Raw genomic sequence first — 18515 nt, forward strand, 5'->3', positions numbered from 1 at the left:
ATCACACATGCAAAAAGAGAATTAGGTGTAGATCATTTTTTGTTGTTGTTAAACAAAGAAGTTAGAAAAAACTTAAAGCCATCAATTAGTAGACTTTTGCTGTGCTTAACAGAGGACATATATAAACCCAGTCATTTACGGTTGTCTTTGGGCCTATTAGGGTCTTAGTCGCCATCCAGATTTTGTACAACTGTCGATTTGTTGCACTGACTCTATTGTTTTCTCGGTTTGAAGCACTACTATGATTCTACATTCTAACAGCTAATCATCTGCTCAAAAATATCCCATATAATTTACATTATAATTATCTTGAAACAAATGTTACTTTCTCCTTTTGCTTCCCATATTTCTTTCAGTTCCAAATATATTTTTTCAGCACTTTTAATGTGTGTTCAAAGAGCTCTACCCAATAATCTATTTAAATTCATTCTACAATTCACCCAGGAGACACAATCCCTTTAAACTTTGAGGCGCTCCAGTTGGAACAAAGAGGGGAAAAGGGTTCAGAGTTTGTGGAATAATCACCTCTAATCGATCAATTTCCCCTGAAGGTAAAGCTGAAAGAAAGGAGGAGTGAAGAGTTCCATCCAATTCCTTGAAGTTTAAAGGAACTAAGCCCTGAGGCACAGTGTAGAATGAGTCCTGCCTTCCCCTCCCAAGGCCTATTAGGAGGTCATAGATCTCTGTGACATTGCTGCCATTCCCCAAAGACAAGATCCCCAGCCAGAGACTTCACACAAAGAGAAAGGATGGGGAAATAGTCCACTTTTCTTATCAACTCACTACCTCATAAAGGAAGTAGATATTGGTCACAAGCATCTTAAGCAGAGTAATGTAAAAAAAGAAAGTGCAGTCATACAAAACTGTAAAAATTCAACCTCCTAAGTTTTATCATGTTGAATTTCACATTTGAGAATAGGCTACATGTGGCAGAGCTCTCGTGTGCACACAACTGTATCCAAATACCTAAACATCACCCTGTTTATAAGACAGACTGAATGGCTGCACAGGGCCGAGGAAATAGTTGGTTTCTTTTAATTCATCTTCCCCACAAAAGAGGCCCCACTGTTTCCACATCCCAAATACAGCCCTTCATTTATAATCTTTACACTTCTCCACAGGGACAAACTGACAGCTTTAATTATCATCAATGGCCATCAAGGACATGGTGGAAATTCTTGAAGATATTCTCCCATGGTTTGTGTTCTTGATATTTTATTTACAATTTTTGGCAAATAAATCCTGAAACCACAGAATTAGATGATAATATGTTCATTATCAATCATACAACTAAGGCCAGACCACTTCTCTAAAACAGTTATGGTTCCACAAGACATCCAAAGGTAACATTTTTAATACACAGACAAATAATGTTAATTTGCTTCTTGAGTTCTATTCATTTCAAAATGCTAATTTCAAAAACCTCAAACTAATCAAGGAGCAGGTAATTTGCAAATAGTTATAGCTAATACAGGATATTCTCCACTTAGCTCTTACTTGTAAAAAATAAAGTGAATTTACCCATGTATTTTCTATTTCTAAGAGATTTCATCCTTTAGAAACTTTCCATTCATAATCAGTAGCTTTCTTGTGATTCACAAGTTATTAAAACAGGCTGACAGTAAAAACACCTCATTTTATTTTTTTATTTTTATTTTTTTCCACAGTTAGACATATTTTAGTGAAACTTCAGAACATGAAATCAAAGAGAATATGTAAAATCCAACTAAACAGAAAAGACAAATTGCACACAAAAGAACTATAATTAGAATGACTATAGATAGCTCAACAAAAACAATAGCAATCACGATTATGGTGTAATATCTTCATAACGTGGAACAAAAATAACTGTCAACCTATAATCCTCTGCCCAGATAATCTATCAAGAATGAGCGTAAAAACACCTAATTTTAAAATGCACATCAAAAATACAGAGAAGTAGTTCTTAAAACTACCCCTTCAATATTCTAGCTATTTAATTTTAATAAATTAATACATGTAATAACACTCCATTCATAGTGGGAAAATGTACCTCATCAGTAAAGGCCTTTTATAAATCCCGATTACAATGCCCAAAATCACTCAAAAGCTTCGAGACAATAATGGACCTGAAAATGATTATTTTATATCCATGTTTTGGTAGAGAATTTCACAAACAAATATATCAAGAAAAAGACAGTAGACTAAATACTAATATCAAAGTTCTGCTGTAGCAAAATCAACGTGGAAACAACAAAGCTTCTACAGCAGGTAATAGTTTAACTGACCCTTCCTCCAAAACTAGAAAAAGGAGCTCACTCAACCAACAGCTCAGAGGTTGGAACCAATTATGGACAATTGCTTTCTCTCTGGTAAATTCATAGAAGAACTTAGTCATGGTCCTGCCAGACCAAGAAAATGACACACTCAAGCCACACCACCTTCTCTGAAACCAAGAGGAGCAGAGACTTGGTGAGTTGTTTTTCACATGATGAAGTAAATGGTAGTCAATAACAGTGGTCTCTGAAATATAGGGTACATATCCCAGGGTAGAAAAGATCGTCTGAATATTTAGCAACCAATCAGAAGGGACATCAGCCATAAATAGCCACCCAACATCCTGAGAGTGAGAAGATAAATAGTCATCCTGGGTGCCCTTGCTTCTCCACTCCCTTCCCACATCTCAAAATAGTGCCCAGTGAAACAGACCTGTGGATCATCTTGTTTAATGTTAAGTAATCTAATTCACACACAATCCTCAAGTTTTGATAAGTGATTTTTAAAGTTTTCTGCAAGGAAACTGCAGGATATTGATAGCTGTGCACAAATAATCAACAAGAAAATGGCAAGTCTAGCCCTTCTACTCCTAGTAAAAGCTCTTTGTCAGCCACAGGATGAAGGACGGAAGAAAGAAACAATTTAATCAGATGTGACCAGAAGTTGGCAAAACAAAACTGAGATTTCAGGAAAGTTATTTGAAATATGGTGGCTATAGCCAACATCGATAGCTATGAACCTCAGCAAGAAGTGTAATAACATACGTTCTCTCTTCGTGGTTTTCTGAGATAGCTCTCTTAGCTCGCACAGCCATTAAAATAAATTGTCAAAATAAATGAATCTAGACCAGAACTTCAAAACAACATAAATTTATTTTTTAAACCTATTTATTTCAACTTCACCTCATTTTTCAATTTCTGTTTTTTGAGTGTTGTATCATATGTGCATCTATGTAATGTATTGATAAGTATGTATTATGGAGATGCAGCCTACATTTTTTTAATCAAAAAAGTTTGGAAACCACTGGTCTGAAGAATAAGAAGCATGTGGAGAAGGGGTTGGGGAATGGAATCAGTGGAGGCCACGAGATTGCCTTTTGGGGGCTTAGGGGGATTTGAAGAATGAAGTAGGCTAAAAACACTAAGAAAATATTTTGGGTAGGAAACAGGAAATTGATCAAAACAGAGGGACATAGGAGAATAAAATATACAGTGCCTTAAGCCTAATTAATATAGAAATAGATAATTAATTTATATATAAATGATTAATAACAAAGCATGAATAATGAATTAATATAGAAATTAATGTAGAAATATGCAAATCAAAGGCATAATGACTTGAACCTAATTAATATACACTAAAGTGTTAAAATATCACATTTATTTCATGTAATTTATTTCAACTAAAGATTTGAAAAGGAACACGGAAAGAAATTTTCTGAAAACAGTTTCAATATGCTTCTGTGAAAACGATGCTTCATTCCATAAAACACTCATTTTCCTTATTCCCACTGCCAACAGAACTCGCTGTTAGGGTACTTGATTGTCAAGTGGAACCAACCAGTCTTTAATTTCCCACAACCATATAACACATGTTCAATCACTTTCATTTTTTCTTTAAATTCTTTAGTCAAAAAAAAAAAAAAAAAAATCCAGATGTCTAAAAGTGTTCAGCTCACAAAATCTGTGTGAAGCTTCCAGGGAGTCTCTTAACTTTTTAAATGAAATTAAATGAACATACTATTTTATACTGATGCAGTATCTAGTCATTGGTTCAGTTCTTTTTCTTCAAAAATGTGAACCCGTACAGTATCAATATTTGTAAAGGAGCCACAAATATGGTTAGGGTTTTATAAATCTGTTCTACAAACATTTTCCCCCAAACTACAACAGCTTGGCTGTCACACACACCTCAACCTACTCATCTTACCAACAGTATAGTGGGCCAGAGGGTTAAGAACTAATACAATGCTGTTTAGTTGTTCTGCGTTTACACCCAGGCAATTCACATTAATGATGTGAAAGAACACTTAACAGACAACTCAAGTTCGCAAATTAGCAGGAGAGAAGAGAAAAATGACTCAGAACAACAAGCATACAGTATTACCAAATGCACTTTACACATTTATCCTGTTAAGTGAAGCTTAGTTTTGATGATTTACAATGCTAGTTCTTACTCAGTTTTGTAAGCATAATAAAGTCTCCGTAATCTCAGCCTTCCCCATAGCACCCTGCTATTAAATCTTTGTTGAGAAGTGTGATGAGACCCCTCTGGCTTCCAGCCCTCCCTACTCCCTGAGGGAAATAGCAAGAAATGATAGGGTTTGTGGATTAGTAAAATGAGAGGTTCTCTGTGCTTTTCCTTCTTTAAATATATATTTTGATAATCCGTCTTCTGCATCAGAGAGTCCCAACAGCATTAGAGTGTTGATTTCCCTCCCTTCTCAGCCTCCAGGAAAAAGACAGCATGGCTGGGGCAAGACAGGTGGTTTGCATCTCCTGCTACAACTGAAGAGCGGGATTTAATTTTTTTTTCCCCTTTCCCCTTATTCCTTCAAGCAGGGATGATATATAATTTACTTACACATATTGGATTGCAGACTAGAGGACAGCTGCCCTGAGAGACAAAGAAGAGGGCCACCCTGTACCTCGTTATCCTTAGGGACTGTTCTGCTGCTTCCTAGGTCACGATGCTTCTCCAGAACAGTGCCCAGCTTCCAGAATTCCCCTCAGTGATGAACTCCATTAACTGTGTGTGTGACCCCCTAGATCTCTGGGCCGATGCTGGATCTGCTGTCCGTGAGTTCAGTCCAGGTCACTGGTACCTACTCATGAACTGACCTGGGGCATACTTGATCCCTGAGCTGACTTTCAAATCTGAGTCTAAAATTGATCATATTGGGACTTCCCTGGCGGTCCAGGGAAGACTTGCCCTTCCAATGCAGGGGGCACGGGTTCAATCCCTGATCAGGGAAGTTAAGATCCCACATGCTGCGTGGCACAGGCAAAATAAAATAAAATAAAATTGATCATCTTGGTCCATATTTGACCTTCATCTCCTAAGGCCAGGACTAGTCTAGGCTCACTTGGCATGACTATACCAGGATTTCAAAACTTTCTGTTTGGAGTGAGTCAGTTTTCACCTTAGCAGCTCACCCTTGGGTATGAGAGTCACCAAAGAACAGATCTCAAGTTACCAAGAAAGCACTCATTTAGGGATGGGAATCTCAGGGTAGGTTTTTTACCAGTTCAGGGTGATTTCAACAAAACTACCCTGACTGACTTCCATAGGTGTGAGACCACAGAATACCTCCATTTTGTGTTATTTTGCAAATCAGCAAGTTTTAAGACTTTTCTCTCCTAATTCTACTCTATAGTTAACCCTCCTATACACTACTAGGAGTTCCCTCTTTCTTCATACAAATTGTTCACCAAAAGGTTTTCAGGCTCTGGTCTAGATGGATAGATCGACACATGTAAGTAAAGACTTCAAGATTAACAGAAGGGAAGCCACAGGGAGCAAAGAAGAAAGTTGAGAAAACAGCAAGAGACCATAAAATAGCCAGAGAGAAAAGAAAGGGAGATATAAGGACAACAAGGAAATTAAGAGTCTTGAAACAAGGACAGGAATCAAAGGAAAATTAGCAAAGATACAAATGGGGCTAGATGAAGTTAGACCAAAAAAAAAAAAAAATGAAAAAAACAAAAAAGAGTAAAACTAAAAGGGAAAAAGAAAACAACTAGAAATATCCTACTTTGCTAAACTAGCATTTTGTCCGCCAGAAAAAAGAAGAAGCACCAAGAAAAGAGTAAACTCAAGCAGCAGGAAACTAAATTTGGAAAAGTCGGACCTCCTAACTTAGAGTAAAAGGTTTTAATCAAGGAAGAAGGTAAAAGCATCATGTTACTTTTTTAATTAAAATGCTGTCAGTGTCTTTAATCTCTTCCAGATTAGACTGAAGGGTACCCTTAGCTAACTCAAGTTTGAACTTTAACACTTTAAACAAATGTGGATTCCTGATTTTGTTTCTCCCCCTTTTGCTTTCTCCCTGATCCTCCACTTCTGCTCTTCTGCTCATCAATCTACCACCCTCCCCAAGAAATCACCCTGAACATCAATAAACAGGACAAAGATCCATCAGCTGTACCTTTCCTGAAATGTTTCATTAAGTCACAAATAAGACTCTGTTTTCTTTCCTTTGTTTAAAATGTTGTGGGATAAAATGATGTGAGCACAGACTAGATTCTAAGCTTTTAGAAAGCTTAAGATCAAAATAAACCAAGTATTTTATTAGGGATTGAGGTTTTCGAAGAAAAAAGTATTTAACCCATAGATATTATCTTCACCATACCATGTGCTGAAAATCCAGCATTTTCTGCACTGATACTAAAGTTGTATAATATATAAAGAAATATATTATTGTATAATATATAAAGTTATCCAGGAATAATGTTTCTTTTGTTGTTGTTGTTGTTGTTTTGCTTCACAGAGCTGAACATAAGGATATTTCCATGGCAGGAACTCAATAAAAAGTAAACACTAAATAGAACTTCAAGTTTTTTTTAATATTGAATTTTAAAGTTAATCTTTCACATGAGAGATACACCACTCTCAACTAAGGTAAGATTTCTTGCTGGCATAGTTTATACTGGCCATATCAGTTAGATTCCCATGTCTTCACCTTAATGTTAGTGTTGATTCCACGTAAGTAAAGCTTCCCTTTAAAGCTATTCCACTGAAAATAGAATCATACTAACTGCATTTAATGGGATTTTCCAAAAATTATGCATTCTGAGGAAAAATGAATTAAATGAAGTCAATTAAATGTACATGAATTAGAAAATGCAAATAAATCCACAAAGAATACCTATACACACCCAACAGAATGCTTAAATTAAAAAGACTGGCAACACAAATGTTACCGAGGACACACAACTGGAACTCACAGACATTGCTGGTGAGAGTGTAAAACGGTGCAACCACTTGTGATAAAGATGCAGAAGTTTTTCATACAGTTAAATATACCCTACCCCACGACTCAGCAATTCTACTCCTACTTATTAACTCAAGAAATAAAACATATATCCACAAAAAGACCTGTATAGGAAGGTTCACGACAACTTTATTCACAATAACCAAAAACTAAAAATAACCAAAATGTCTACCAATAGGAGAATGGAAAACAAAATTACGATACAGTCATGTGATGGAATACTACTCAGCAATAAAAAAGAACAGATTACTCATATACACAACATGAATGAATCTTGCAGACACTATGCTGAACAAAAAAGAAGCTAGAAACAAAAAAAGAGTACATACTGTGTGTACTTATAAGAAGTTCTAGAACAGGCAAAACAGATCTACAGTTAAAAACTTAAAATCTAGTTGCTTCTGGTGGATCATTATTGATTAGAAAGGGGTCAAGAGAACAGAAATTTCTAGGATGCAGGAAATTATCTTAAGAGGGCTATGGGTCACATGGGTATATGTATTTTGTTAAAGTTTATCAAACTGTACACTGAGGATCTACAAATTTCACTGTATGTAAATGTTACATTATAAACTATAACATTAATAACTATAAACAACTATTAAACTCTAGTTAGTTGGTCTGCTTATCATGGTGATATGAGTAAGCAATTTTGAAACTACTTAATGTGTATTCTAGACTCAGGAAATGAGTAAATATATTGAGGATGATGGAAGCTAGGTGTCTCACTGCTAGAGAGGACAGTAGTAAGTATGGAAAGAAAAAAGATTGGAATGTATCTCAAATGTTGGATTGGATTAGAGGTATCAATAGAAACATGTGGCTCTTATTAGAGAGAGAAAATACATATATGTGTATATATTTGTATATACATGCATTTTATAAGTTATATTATACATGTATTATATTAAACACACATATACATTTCCTAAATTCTGTCTGCTGATATGGTTTATAATCAACGATATACCTCTATCAATGAGTATACACAGTGCCCATATCTTGATTTCTAAATACCTTTGTCCTCTTAAAGGAACCAGGGTTCCTTGGACAAAAGATTGATTAGGACTAGAACATGATGAGCCTGGAGTATCTGTTTGCAGCACAAACTGAGTCAGTCCTCAAATAATGATGGAGACATTAGACTGACCCAGAATCCCATTCGAAGGGACTCCTACTGGCCAAATCTCAGGCAATCTGGGCATCAAAATAATGATAGTAATGAATTATGACCCACTGAATAAAATACAAATCCAAAAGCCCATGGTGATACGAATACAAAAATAAATGAATGAATAAGAAAGGAAACTGTGGCAGAAGGCCAACTAATAAATACAAAAATTATAAAGCTAAAATGGAGATTTCATGAGAGAAAATATTTACTTAGTGTCAAAGCATCTTCCCACAAATTACTTATTATTTACAAAGGGAAAAGGGCAACATTTTAACACTGGAGAAAGTTGGCGGACACCACCTAAAACAAGTATTCAGTGTTAACCCCATCAACACTGGTATAGTACAGTCAACATGAGGTACTTCCTGATCTGATGTACTGAGAAGGGTACAGCATCACTTTGGTGGCATTCCTGCCATGGAAGTATGTAACCTGAATTTACTCACGAGGAAACATCAAGCAAACCCAATTATAGATGGGCATTTTATAAAGTGCTGGCAGGTACTCCTCAAAAAATGAGAGACCATTCCAGGTGAAAGGAAACAAAAGAGACATGACAATTAAAAAATTATGCATGATCCTGAATCCCAGATGAGAAGAAAATGAAACAAACAAACAAAAAACCTCTAAAGGACATTATTGGGACAACTGTTGAAATTTAAATATTGGTGGTGGATTAGATAACAGTATTCTTTGTGTTAAATGTGAACTTTCCTCACTTTGATAAGTGTGCCATAGCCATGTAAGAGACTGTATTTGTTCTTAGGAAATACACCAAATATATTTAGAAGGGTGTAAAGTCTCCAACCTTCTCTCAAATGACTAAGAAAAAAAATTAGTGAAGAGACAATGACAGATCAGGTAGGGTAAAATGTAAACAACTGGTGAATCAGATAAGTGGTAGATGGGAGTTATATACACTGTTTTTGCAATTTGTCTCTAAGTTTGGAATTGTATCAAAATAAAAGTTACCAAAACCCATAAAAATATGTATATAGCAATGCTTATATAAGTGTCACAGATTTTCAAACTTATACTCCAAAAAAAACGATAATGGGTTTTCTGAAAGACAGGAGAGTCTATGGCCTAATAAACGTACTCACTGCAATCCCTTTTTGAAGAGCCACAGTGCACTTCAATAAAGAAGCCTATTTAACTGGATTTAATCCAACAGTTCCATAATAATCTGTTCAGGAAACCTGCTTAAAATGGAACACCTATTAAAACCTTACAAAAATATCAATATTCAGTGGAAAACAGCTGGAGAACCACTTGTCTAATAAATACATTTCCTATACATGGTTAGTTGAAGAAAGATTTGTGCTAGGAAAATAAGATAGAGTAAGAGATCTACAAACACACACACACACACACACACACACACACACACACACACACACACTGAAGCAGTGTCAGTATCATCAGTAAGAGAAAAATGACAGGAATCTAAAAAGAGATATCTATCTAAAATGTCCCACCCTGCCTCATATAGTATGTTCTTGCAGGATATATTTTTAAAGAGGGTAGAAACTTGGTAAACTGAGTTTTACTTTTATCCAGCCATTAACTTGAACACATCATGCTTCCTGTCATTTTAAATCTGATTCTTCCCGTGAAATGTATAGCAGAATAGCTTCTGTGCCTTAGTGAGCACCTTCTGTGGGCCAGGCACTGTGCAAGACTCAGAAAATACAATGATGAATAAGACAGAGTTCCTGCCATCCAGGAGCTTCCAGTCTAATGAGGGAGATGGAAAAGTTAACACATGCAGTGAATACTGTGATATTCAAGAATAAGCATCGGGCTTTATAGGAACACAAAAAAGGCACCAAACTCAGCAGAGAACGACCAATCAGTGAAAGTTCTCTTGAGGAGATGATATTTAAACTAAAATAAGTTCGTGCACGCTAAACTTCTGTGAAAACTTATTCAGAAGGTATTTTTAAACTTCATTTTAGCCACCCAGTGTTAGGCTCTGTATCTACGTGGTATCACAGTACTTTAAAAAAAAAAGGAAATGAAAACATATCCATTAGCTATTAAAATCTGGGTACAATTCAAAATCTAAGGATGACTGTGACAATGAGTTTGCCGTAAACCATCATCTTGGGATTCTTTCTAAAGCGCTTCTAGACTTACCTAGGTACTCAAGTAGAAGAATGTAACAGCTGGAAGAGGGGGTGGAAAAAAAAAGGAACAAACGGAAAAAATCAGAAATAGAACAGTATGAGAAGACAAGAAGTGGCAAGTATTGTTTACCTGTCAGCTGAAAAACAAGAAACAAACGGAAAAATCAGAAATAGAGAAGACGTACGAGAAGATGAGAAGTGGTAGGTGTGTTTACCTGTCAGCTGACATCGATTAATCTTGTGTTCGGTGATGTCGCTCAGTGACTCAAACACCTGGAAGCAGCTGTCACAGCTGTGCACGGCTTCGTCTTCCAGCTCCTCACCATCTTCCGGCCTCTTCTTACAGTCCGCTGCCTCTCCATCTTCAGTCTTGTCTTCAAGTTCACAGTTGGGGTCTGAAAAAAAAATCAAGACTGTAAGTATGGTGTTTAAAGACAGGTTCTTTTAAAGTAGCGCTTCATCTTGCTACCAAAACCAGAAACACCTTTTTCCTTGAAGCTGCACTAGGAGGGCTTTATTGTAGATTTTACTACAGAAGCATCAAAAGTGAGACTTCCCTAAAATTTGTCAGTTTGTGATGACTGGAGTTTTTCCTTTTCTCCTCCAACATGCAGCCCTTTTCCCAGCTCCTCTTTCAAATAATTTGCCACACTTAAGGTTAACTTTGACATTTTTTTACAGCCTTTGTTTGCTTACAAGAGGGAGATAAATCACTTTTAAAATTAAACAGTCTCCAATGCAAAGGGGAAAACCACTGTGCTTGAGAATGAATTCCTTTTCTGCTAAATATACTCTTTCACAGGAAATTAACAGAATTAGCCAAAAGTCTAGAGTAAGCTAAGCTAATTACCATAGGCACAAAATTGACCTTTACTTATAAACTGGTCAAAACACACAGTTACCCCATTATTTGTTAGACAGCAATAGCAAAATAAGTTCTACCACACAGCATAACATTCTTGCAAGCACCAATTCAAGTGTTAATGTACTGTTATGCCTCTTGTTTTCAAAATCATCAAAAAATGAAACAAAATATACAAAGAGCAATTGCAAATTATAATCAAGTCAACAACTTGAACCCGCATTATCAGTTTCAAAAAGCTAAATAGAGGGAAAACTAAAAATAGTGCCATTGTAACCCTAAGAATGATACACAAAGAGTGAGGGGAAATAAGAGAGCAAAACACATGCAATATTTTCACTTAGGGCTCAATAAATACGTTGTGATTTTCTTTATGCTGTCTTTTGCCTCATTTTAGTGAAGTATCCCCAAACATTCTAGTGTCACTGCTCCTCTTTGCAGGAAAGCATAGAGGGAGAGAAGATGCCTCTTTAGGGAAAATTAGGATAATACAATCTGTGACTTAACTTATGGGACATTCATTTCTAATAGCAATAAGTCCTCCAAAGTCAGAAATAAATTATGTCTCAAAATAGAGTTTTCAATGAACAGTTACAAAAGAACTGTATCCAGATACCTAAGAAATATGTAGTGTGTTACCTGTAGTCAATTTTTTTAGATATGGGAGGATAAATATTTGCAATGTTACGATACAGAATTCACAGAATCAAACTAGCCCAGACTTCTTAGAAAAGTCAGTAAGTGCCACCATACCACTGCCCGCTGTCGGAAAGTGCTTCCTGCTACCTTGCATGTCACGTGCTTCTACGAACCTATTTCTACAAGTCACGGTGCTCCCCTTTGGCTGGCGGTTATTCCAAAGCCTTTCTACACATCTGCAATAAACTTAACTATATCACCACCCTTCAAATGGTTCACATATACCAAAATCAACTTACATTTCAACATATATAATAATCTCTTGGGTTTGTAAAACAAAAGCAGAATTCCCAAATCAAAGAGGAAGTAGTTTTGTTTGTTTGTTTATTTTCAAAAAAAACTAAAAAACGTGTTTAAGTAAATTGGTAATTTGAGTTGATTTACCGTCTGGAAAATTATCTCAACACTCTATGCAGTACCCATTTCAACATACTGGGGTTTAGACTGCTCATCCCTGGGGGAGTAATCACAAGTTCTTTTTCGTTTGCCTTGTACTTTGCCCAGCACAGCATGCCAGGGGACGAGGGTTCGTGCCCCGGTCTGGGAAGATCCCACATGCCGCGGAGTGGCTGGGCCCGTGAGCCATGGCCACTGAGCCTGCGCGTCCGGAGCCTGTGCTCCTCAACGGGAGAGGCCACAACAGTGAGAGGCCCGAGTACCACAAAAAAAAAAAAAAAAAAGAGTACACTAAAAAGTCCTTTACTGGTATTTCTTCTGTAAACAGGAACAGACCAGTCATCTCCAAATTCAAAAGCACCTACGTGCCTACATTTTCCAAAACTGACACTGTATAATCCATCACATTTGCCTTTGCTGGTTTCAAATGTTTCATCTAGAGCTACAGACACAAGAAACAGGTAATGGTTCAAAGAGCTCCAACAAGCTGAAACAAGTGGTAAAATACTGCCAAATTAGAGTAATTCAGGAAAACAAATAACTGTCCCAATTATGGTGAACTGGCCGGCACACCGTTAAACACTTGGTGGAAGGCAGCAGGCGCACACTGAACACTCGATTGTTTAGCATGAGTTTCCAGTTTCTCATAAAACTGACAGCACTCAGAGAAATGTGGCTGCTAGGTCTGAATTTTAATACGATTATTTAAATGCTATGCATCAAGTTTGCAGGCCTGTTTGTTTTTAAATAAGGAGACACTCTGAATACTTTAAGTAGTATGCAGCGAAAATGATAAGAACTTGCCTCCCTTATTATTCAAGGATATGGACACTTTGCACGAATCCAAATCAAAAATATCAAACAAATAGGAAAGCCTGCATGATGCTTTAGCTCTTAACAACTAAAGAATGACCCCAGTCCATGCTTCTGACACTGTGGCTAGTTATTAAAATGAGGGTCATTTTAAGACTAATAAAAAATGGTTTTGCTTCCACTTCTGCATTTACAGATAGAATCCTTCAGGGGCTGAAGTCAGTCAAGCTTATTCACTTCTGCTGCAACTTCAGGATGCAAGCTCCAGCCAACTGGCGAATTGTTTTTTAGGTCACCACGTAAGAGGGACCCTCTGGGGGGTGGGTGCGATTATAGCCTATGATGCTTTGGTGTAGCACAATGAGTCCTGGAAACCCAGACTCTCTCCCTGAGAGTAGATTTTTTTTTTTGCCAACCTCCACATCCAGGAGGAATTCTTTCTTGCCCATTCGAAAGATGGGTTTAGGGCTTTTCTGGTGGCGCAGTGGTTAAGAATCCGCCTGCCAAGGCAGGGGACACGGGTTCGAGCCCTGGTCCGGGAAGACCCCACATGCCGCAGAGCAACTAAGCGCATGCTCCACAACTACTGAGCCTGTGCTCTAGAGCCTGCGAGCCACAACTACTGAGCCCACGTGACACAACTACTGAAGCTTGCCTGCCTAGAGTCCGTGCTCCGCAGCAAGAGAAGCCACAACAATGAGAAGCCCGCACACCGCAATGAAGAGCAGCCCCCGCTCGCCGCAGCTAGAGAAAGCCCGCACACAGCAACGAAGACCCAACGCAGCCAAAAAAAAAAGCAAAACAAAAAAAACAAAAGATGTGTTCATTTCCGTTAGGAGTTTCCATTCCTAATGGCAGTTGAGGTAGGAAGATTCTAGAAAGCTGACACTGTCAACCATTTCTTTCCCACAGGCGGCTACACTTCGATAATTGCACATGGCCTTAGTTATGTAGTTTTTATAAAGCCCTTTGAGAGTCAGTCATAAGAAATAACTGTACTGCTCTGCTAGCCATTCAGACCTCTGACTTCAGCCCAAGGAGTTATAAATACAAGGTCCGTCCCTATAAGCACTGCTCCAACCTGAACACCACTGCAGGATGGACAGCTGTTATTCCAACTCTACTGTTGTACTACAAACCCACCCAAAGGGCAATATTTTAAGATATCCGCACAGCCCCCTGCACTGCCACCACAAACCCCGTCATAGCCACAGGCACCACTCTGTTCTCTGCCCTAGAGGAGGCCACCCAGATTCGTTTCATCCATCACAAATGACCTCTGCCCAAGCAACCTGCAGGCTCATCCCTTCAGAAGGGTCCCTATGATGCACTGGACTGAAAGTGTTCAGACCCAGATAAAAGACACAACTATTACTGTAAAAATAAATGGCAGCTCTCTGTTTCCGATTTTGTTAACGTTACTTGTAAATGGAAATTTAAAAGAAGTGTAATTTTTCCCCTTATTATGTTCCCTTGTGGGTGGTTCCTTCCTTCTTCTCATCCTCCTCTTCGTAAGGGTGGTTATTGCTACAACTTGGTTTAATAAAATTACAACTTTGGGGAAAATGAAAAACTGCACTGGCTTAAAAGTGTTGGAGGCCATAAACGCATGGCCTTCAATTAATTTCAAGTGTGGGATCAGTTTGAGGCCAACCAGCAGAAATTCTGTTCTGTCCGTGTAAAAATGAGGTTTCACCACATTTACTTTTTATAACCTATATAAAAGTCAAGTAAAAGTAATGAATATCTAAAACCCATCTCAGTGGACTGGCAAAGACTATCTGTATTCTTGAAACTCATCCTACATATTTCTCTCTGTACAACAAGGATCCCATGCCTGATCAAAGTTAAAATGTCAAACCACTGAGAAAACAGCCCAATTTCCAATCCATTTCACTGCCTAGAAATGGACCTCCTTCCAAGCCACTTTTGCATGGAAAAGCACTGGCAAAAGAAAGAAAAACTAAGGGATCATGTGGTTATAATTATTACCAGGCAAGGAATATTTCTGCAGCTCAGTGGTAAAGTAAAACTCTGTTGCTCTCTGCTCCCTGTACTGTCCATCGCAAAACAACTGCCTCATTAAATCTCTGCAGTAAGATTAATATGCCGTAGCTACACTACATTTATAACCTGGTACTCTATAAAAAGCACATTTAATGGTAAGAGCCAGAGCCTAGATACAAAGTATTACTATAAAAACTTCTGGCAGTGAGTATGCAGTCCAGGCCCTCTGTCCTTCTCGCTGGAGATATAAATGAGGCTTTTCCTGGTTGACTCTAAGCATGAGGCTCTACCTTACAAACCAGTACATTTTTATAAGAGTGGAAGAAACACAGGGTTCTGAGGATGATGTAAATATGAACGCAAGAAGACTACTTAACAACTAAGATTGGCAAGAGATGAATGAACCCAAAATACTCAAACACAAACACAAACTTAAAACTGGACCATTTCCTTATAGTTTGTTCTCTGGGCATAGCCAGCTTTTCACCAAATTAAACAACCATGGCATGAATTACTCAATCTTAAAGCAACCCACATAGTGCCAGTAAGTTCAAAAATAACAGCTAAAATATGCATACTGCCTTAAAAAAAAGAACATGTGATGACCATGACCTCCTGGAACTTAATTACCTAAAACTATAAAAAAAAAAAAAAGATGTTCAAGAAAAAGTGGCCTCAACACTACATTACTAGGGGACTGGTAAAAATATGTTTTTTTTATTTTGGAAAGCTGCCTAAGTTTTTTCTTCCAAGGATATCTTCTGAAAATAAAAAGAGCGCTATAACCCAGGTCTTATTTCGAGGAACCCTATGGTGAATAGGTAAACAAATAATTTAAACAAATGCATTCCACACTCAAATGTCCCAAAATGACTACAAATGATGCACCTCAAGTTAACAATAATCTTGTGCAAATAATAATGAATTGTCTGATGTTGTTGGGTTTTTTTAACATCTTTATTTGAGTATAATTACTTTACAATGGTGTGTTAGTTTCTGCTGTATAACAAAGTGAATCAGCGGTATGTATACATATATCCCCACATCTCCTCCCTCTTGCGTTTCCCTCCCACCCTCCCTATCCCACCCCTCTAGGCGGTCACAAAGCACCGAGCTGATCTCCCTGTGCTATGCGGCTGCTTCCCACTAGCTATCTACTTTACGTTTGGTAGTGTACATATGTCAAGGCTACTCTCTCACTTTGTCACAGCTTACTCTTCCCCTCGCCATGTCCTCAAGTCCATTCTCTATAAAAAGAAATGAAATTGAGTTATTTGTAGTGAGGTGGATGGACCTAGAGACTGTCAAACAGAGTGAAGTCAGAAGGAGAAAAACAAATACCGTATGCTAACACATATATGTGGAATCTAAAAAAAAAAAAAATGGTTCTGAAGAACCTAGGGGCAGCACAGGAATAAAGACGCAGACATAGAGAATGGTGTTGTTTTTAAAGCTCACATGTGGTCACAACAACTGGCCTTCTAGGGTTTACTGACATCTTTAGAAGTCCCACACCTAAAAAGAAAACCAGATACTACTCCTATTTAGAGCAAACCATGTCTGAAAGCACTCCTCCCCTCCAAGTATGTTCAAATCCCATCCACTGGTGTATCTTGATAACTTTCTAAGAACAGAGGAAAAGTGACCTTCGGTTTACCAAGAGTTAACGAGGAGCATCCCTCCTTTTCAAACACCAAAGGGTGGGATCATTATTTTGTGCTTTCTGGGCTCTACACGTGCATTCTCACTGGAAATCCCATAAGATGAAAACAGATTTAGGGAAAATAAATCGTCCACTGTTTATAAAATCTCGAGCAGGCTCTAATGAAGGAATGCGCCATCTGGCCCACACCCACCTGCTACTCTGTTACCTCACTTTTTTTCTATTCTCAAGAAAAGGTAAACAAACAAAAGGAAACAAAAACAAAAGCAATCAGTGAGGTGGCCAAGGATGAGCATTCCTGGAACTTTAGCTTCAGGACAGGGCCAGCCCTCCCAGGCTGAGACCTGGCTGATGCCAGCAGGTCTAAAGAGCTCAAGTGGTCAAGGATCAAAACATGCTCTTTTTACTTTTCCTGCAATGTTTATCTTCTAACCACTCTATTCTGTGAAAGTTATTAAATTGTTTTACAGAAAAAAAGGAAAAAACAAAACAACAAAAAACCTTTTCATGTACTGTTCTCTCCTTTGTCTCTAAAATCTTCTCAGACAAGAAGAATTATCTCTATGTTAAACAGAATCACACAGTTGAAGTTTAGAATTTCTGTGGTTTTGCTTGATTGTTCTACAGGTCTATCATGATCCTTGAAGACCAAAGAGAAATATCACAGGTGCACTATTATGAAGGAGCACATGCCAAACATGAATTTATTACCACTTTTCTTTCTACAGTGAAATTCCTTGTAGGAGGATGCTGAGTGGGAGGAAATAAGCCTGGGGAGAGGTTAAAACACACAAACACACAAAACAAAAAATATACATGCACATTTTGGAACCAAATAAAACGTTTCTTGGCTTCCAATCGGAATCTTACTCAAATTTCTTTCCTCTTCTTCATCTCTCTTTATCTTTAACATGAAATTTAGAACAAAGCCATCTTAGCACTCCAACTTTCATACAGAGTATTTATAAACAGATCCCTGTCTTAGTCATTTAACCTTCAATTGGAGTGACTGTGGTTGCCTTGTCACACCTTCAGTAAACAAACATTTTCTGAGCACCCACACAGTAATAGGCATTTGGCTAAGGCCCTCGAGATGCAAGGTCTAAGACCTGGTCCTTGTCCCAAGGAGCTTGCAATCTGCTGCAGTTTCCCAACCAGTGGGTCAAAAGCAGGTTCAGGTGTTCAAGGATATTGATCCTTTCCGCCCTCGAAGCGGCCACATACAGCTTGAGACAACTGGAAACTGCAGGCCAGTTGCCTCTCCATTTATCCAAGTGTTTCCTTCAAAACTTATCATTTTTCTGCGTGTGCCATGACATGAGAAGAGCTGGCAAGCACTGGGGAAGGGGGAGAGAGAGATGAGTAAACCAACGACTGCAGAAGGAGGGACAACTGCTCGGATGGAGGAGCTCACAGACTTTTAAAAGCCCACAGGCTTTTTTATATATATATATAAATTTATTTATTTTTATTTTTATTTTTGGCTGCGTTGGGTCTTCATTGCTGTGCACGGGCTTTCTCTA

At 37.9% G+C, this 18515-nt stretch overlaps 1 protein-coding gene across 6 annotated transcripts in view; it reads right to left on the minus strand.

The window, feature by feature from the left end:
- The window catches only part of ZNF521 (zinc finger protein 521), a 301525-nt gene that overhangs the window by 259639 nt on the left and 23371 nt on the right, over window positions 1-18515 (minus strand). For all 6 annotated transcript variants that reach the window (XM_081252740.1, XM_081252743.1, XM_081252739.1 and 3 more), the window contains one exon: window positions 10768-10947. In XM_081252740.1, the coding sequence (XP_081108866.1) occupies window positions 10768-10947 (180 nt within the window). The remainder of the gene's footprint in view (window positions 1-10767; window positions 10948-18515) is intronic.

The sequence above is a fragment of the Mesoplodon bidens genome, assembly GCF_964165515.1.
Source record: "Mesoplodon bidens genome assembly, chromosome: 13".
In the NCBI taxonomy this organism is placed as follows: Eukaryota; Metazoa; Chordata; class Mammalia; order Artiodactyla; family Ziphiidae; genus Mesoplodon; species Mesoplodon bidens.